The sequence below is a fragment of the Macrotis lagotis genome, chromosome 3 (assembly GCF_037893015.1).
Source record: "Macrotis lagotis isolate mMagLag1 chromosome 3, bilby.v1.9.chrom.fasta, whole genome shotgun sequence".
NCBI classification, from domain to species: domain Eukaryota; kingdom Metazoa; phylum Chordata; class Mammalia; order Peramelemorphia; family Peramelidae; genus Macrotis; species Macrotis lagotis.
Window position 1 is genome coordinate 276,982,646 of NC_133660.1, and position 4,675 is coordinate 276,987,320.

At 40.2% G+C, this 4,675-nt stretch overlaps 1 protein-coding gene across 1 annotated transcript; it reads left to right on the forward strand.

The window, feature by feature from the left end:
* The first annotated feature begins 2,582 nt into the window (after nucleotides 1–2,582).
* LOC141519377 (mas-related G-protein coupled receptor member X1-like) lies at nucleotides 2,583–3,551 on the forward strand. The gene has a single exon (XM_074231634.1). It carries the CDS (start codon nucleotides 2,583–2,585, stop codon nucleotides 3,549–3,551), a length of 969 nt encoding a protein of 322 aa, XP_074087735.1.
* The last annotated feature ends 1,124 nt before the right edge of the window (nucleotides 3,552–4,675 follow it).

Below are 4,675 nucleotides of genomic sequence, written 5' to 3' on the forward strand. Positions count from 1 at the left end.
AAGTGGTGTGATTCAGGACAAAACCCACCATCACTGGCCTTTGGTTTGAGCTCTTCAAATTCCTAAACTGGGTTTGGATCAGAGCAATGGGGAAAGAGTGTCAGACCTGGACTCAGGAAAATGAGTTCAAAATCTGCCCATAGAGTTTTTCCTAATAATCCTGATATAACTTTCACTATCTTTGCTAATTTCCTATAATGCAATAACAAAGTCCAAGAAATCATTTCTCACATCCTGAATACCTAACATTTGGAAGACAAAACAATTTTTATTTATTTTGGTTTGTTAAATACATACCAGGATATAGTTTTTGCCTTTGGGTTTTTAGGTTCTTTTCCCATCAAGAAATCACCAATCTTCTGTGTGACACTGTGACATTGGACAAGTTATTCAACTGTAAAATTAAAAGATTCTCTAGAAATTTTATAAAGCATAATTTAATCCAAAGTTCTATGATTCTGTGAATATATTTTGATTCTTCCATATAAGTAAATACTCTGCAATGGCCATCCCAATGTCAGTGATCACCAGGCAGAGTCAGGCAGATTCCAGAAAAGGCAGAGTAACTGCCATGGGGAAAAGTTCAGCTCCTGTTCAGGCTGCTCCCTGCTCCCCCCTCCCATGTAGATTTACTTCATTTATTCAATTTAGTAAACATTTATGAAGTGCCCACCATGTTCTGAGCCCCGTGTTAAATGTGGAGGGGACACCAACAGTGGATTTACAGGTGAGGCATCATGTTTTTTGAAATTCTTATCAAGCATAGTCAAAGATGGAATGTGAGGAGTTACCTACAGAGTTCCAACTCACACTTGGTGACCTAGTCTCCACCCTTCCAATCAGAGGGAAGAGGATAATGAGAAATATGGGAAGGTGTTGAGTAATTAAAGCAAGGTAGGACAGTTTAACGAGATTTCCACTTATCCTGACTTGGCAGGAGAGGAGCAGCTGATGCTGCCCCTTCTTGCCTCTGTCCAATCACTGTAGAACATCAGCTTCTTGAGGGCAGGACAGCTTCATTCACCATTCAGTGGTGAAATTATTCTGGCCCAGAATCTCAAAACTGCAAATGTTTAGGAGATATTCATCTCAGTTTGGCACAGAAAAACAATCAAGAGATAATTGCATTTCCTTTCTTTTTCAGAGGTGAGTAACACAGGATGTAGAATACTATGTAGCATTCTGCACAGCTTAGTTCCTATGATGGATAGTTGTTCTAAAATAACTTTTCTTTTTTTATTCTTTGTTTTTAAAAATCTTGGCATTTTAAAAAAATGACTATGTGGGGGGGACAGTGTGTAAAAAATAAAAAATATGTAAAAAGAAAAGTTATTGCTAGAAATTTTAAAATATAAATAAATGGATGGACGAAGTCATGAATTCATAAAAGAGCAAATGAGCTAATAAATGCATGAGTACACTCATTGAATGAGTAGACAAATGTCTTATGAATTGAATTAAGTGTTTCAGTCTTAGGCCGGTCCACAGCAGTTGTAGAAGAAAGAGAAACCCTCATATACTCAAGGAAGAGCAGAAAAGAGAGGACGATGAAGAGTGAGGTGCAGTATAATCAGAGAAGAAAGGAGAGACAGGTGGAGACCAGAACTTCTCCAGAAGCCTCTTTTCTCTACCTCACTGTCACATCTTGAGAAGAGAAAGGGGAAAATGAAACAAACTTATTTAGTGGCTTTCAATGTCCAGGAATAGTGGTAAACACTTTGCAAATACTATATCCTTTACTCCTCTGAAGAACCTGTGGGGTGGGTATTATTATTGACCTCATATAATAGCTGTGGAAATTAAGGGAGACAGATCTTAAGTGACTAGTCCAAGGTCACATAGCTAATATGACTAATTAAAAGTCTGAGAGACATAATTTCTGGTGATTAATAATCAGTTTATTGCTATGACTAGCAAATAATAAATTGATGCTCCCTGGAGAGCAGTGAATGCTAAAGTCTTTGGACAGTCATTGGAGGGTGGACAAGGTGGACTTTTGGCACCTTCTTCTCTCTGGAGAAAGAACATCTATCTCTATGCAGCCCCAGTACAATGTGCAATGATGAGGTAAGAATCACACCTACAGAAGATTGTCTCTGTAGGATCCTCTAGTTGGGTAGAGTCTAACCCGTGATCAAAAAACTTGAACCTGGAGGATTTGAGCAATCTCATCCAACAGAAGTATTCTTCAGGAGCTGTTTGAATAGTCTAGAGGTGGCTGGTTTCTGAATGAAGAAATAGGAAGGGAAATGGTAATCCTAATTGAGTAAATACTTATTAATATGAGTGAAGTAATAAGTTTCTTTTCTGGTAAGTGCCTCAGACTGGATTGAAGTCATTTCTTACTCTAGCCCCAGAACTGTGTGCAGTGTGGCTCCCCTTAGCAGCACCCTCCAAAGAGAGAGAGGGGAAGAGGAGGCTCCAACTCTCGAAAGTAGAGATTGGAGTGAATCTCTGAGAAAAGACCTAACGCCAATCTGACTTCATGTCCCCAGGGCATCTGATCACTTCTCTGATCACTCTCCATCCCACTCTTCATTGTCCTTTCTCTTCTGCTCTTCCTGGGACTTGGACCACCTACCATGACTGTATCTCCCACACCTGAGCAGTGGGAATATGTTCATTACAGCGAAACAGAGAGGAGTGAAAATAGAACTTTCATTCCTGGAACTGCATCACTTGAAAAATTTACCTTTGGTGAGTGGATGCTGATCCCTTCTCTGGTCATCGCCCTGGTGGGGCTGGTGGGGAATGGCCTGGTCCTGTGGCTCCTGGGCTTCCGCATCAAGAGGAACCCCTTCTCTGTCTATATCCTCAACCTGGCTGGGGCCGACACCCTCTTCCTTTGCTGCCACTTTGTGTTCTACATAGTTTATTTTCTTAAACATTTTTATTATAATGGAATAATCGAAATGTACATCCTCAAAAATATGTTCTACGTGATGGGCCTGAGTCTCCTGGCTGCGATCAGCACTGAGCGCTGTCTATCTGTGCTCTTCCCCATTTGGTACCGATGTAACCGGCCCAGGCACATGTCTGCCATGGTCTGCACTGTTCTCTGGACTGTGGCCACCCTGCTTGGGGTAGCAGAATTTGTTCTTTGTTTTAATGTATATAGTTATGGTTTCTGTCTTAAGTATTTCATCACCGTGTCCGTGTGGTTCCTCATCTTTACTCCCGTGATGGGGCTGTCCAGTCTGACCCTCCTGCTGAGGGTCCAGTGCACCTCTGGACGCCGGCAGCCCCACAGGCTCTACCTGCTGGTCCTGCTCAACGTCCTGGTCTTCCTGCTCTGTGGTCTGCCCATGGGGATTATGAACTTCTTATCGTTCTGGCACGAAAGTGTCATGCCTTTTTGGCTCCTTCATCTCCTGGCCTGTGTGAACAGCAGTGTGAACCCCTTCATTTACTTCTTCCTGGGCAGACAAAGGCATAGAAGAAGGAAGGAGTCCTTCAGGGTGGTTCTCCAGAGGGCCCTGGGGGATGAACATGAGGTGGGTAGTGGGGAGAGGAACAACCCCCACACCAATAGCCCAGAGACGTCATGCTGAGGCTAAGAACAAGATACTCAGACAGGTGCCCTTGAGATGAACCTCTGCCCCCAGGACCGGCTGCAGCCCCCCTTCCAACCTCCCTAGGAAGGAAAGCAGGATTCCCCTTTCCATGCTTTTATTATTTATATAATCAATTATTTTAATATTTCTTTATGTTAAACCACACCTATATTCCTGTTATAAATCTTTGGTATAATCTTTGTATCATATTATTGTAACCCTTTAGCTAATATTTTATTTAGGATTTTTTGCATCTCTATTCATTGATCAATAGAAAACTGATCAATAATGTTCTTCTGTTTTTTACTCTTGCTGGTTTATATATCAATATGATATTTGTTTCATTAGAGCAATTCTATAAGATCTGTTCTTTGTCTATTATTATCTATAATTTATTTAATATTGGAATTCGATGACCTTTTAAATGGCAGATAGAATTCATCCATAAATCCATCTAGTCCTGGTGAGTTTTTTCATTTATGACCAGTTCAATTTCTTTTTTTCCCTAAAATATATCTATTTAGATATTCTCTTTCCTCTTCATTTTTCCAAGATAATTGTTTTTGATAATCATTTTTTACACTTAGTAGCAGTATTGCTGGGTCAAAGATGATAGGAATTTAATAACTCTGGGTATAATTCCAGATTGCTCTTCAAAATAGTTTCATCAATTCATGTTTTCACCAAGAGTTAATTAGAGTCCCAATTTTTCCACATCCCTCCAACTTTTCCCAACTATCATTTTAGCTCATCTGATAAGTTCAAAATGATATCACAATTTGCATTTCTTTATTCACTAATGATTTCTAGTTGATATGATTATAAATTGCTTTGATTTCTTTAGGTGATGTTTCTCAGGGCATCTTTGAACTCATAAAGAAGAATCTTTGGGAATTCCAAAACAGTACTCTATCCATTGTGCTACCTAGCTGCTCTCACTAAAAACAAAGAAAAAAAATATTTAATTATTAAGACTTCTTTCACCTCTGCAATCCCTGCTTCACCAGGCTTCCTCAAGGAAGGCCCAGATAAATTCACCAAGACACCAACTCACAAAGATGGCAGGATTTAGATCATCTCCTCTCCTCCTTCCCTATGGGACATTGGGGCTGGGCTCAGTC

What these genes read in the sequence shown, in the direction of transcription:
- LOC141519377 (XM_074231634.1), top strand. Translation starts at nt 2,583, where the DNA reads ATGACTGTATCTCCCACACCTGAGCAGTGGGAATATGTTCATTACAGC.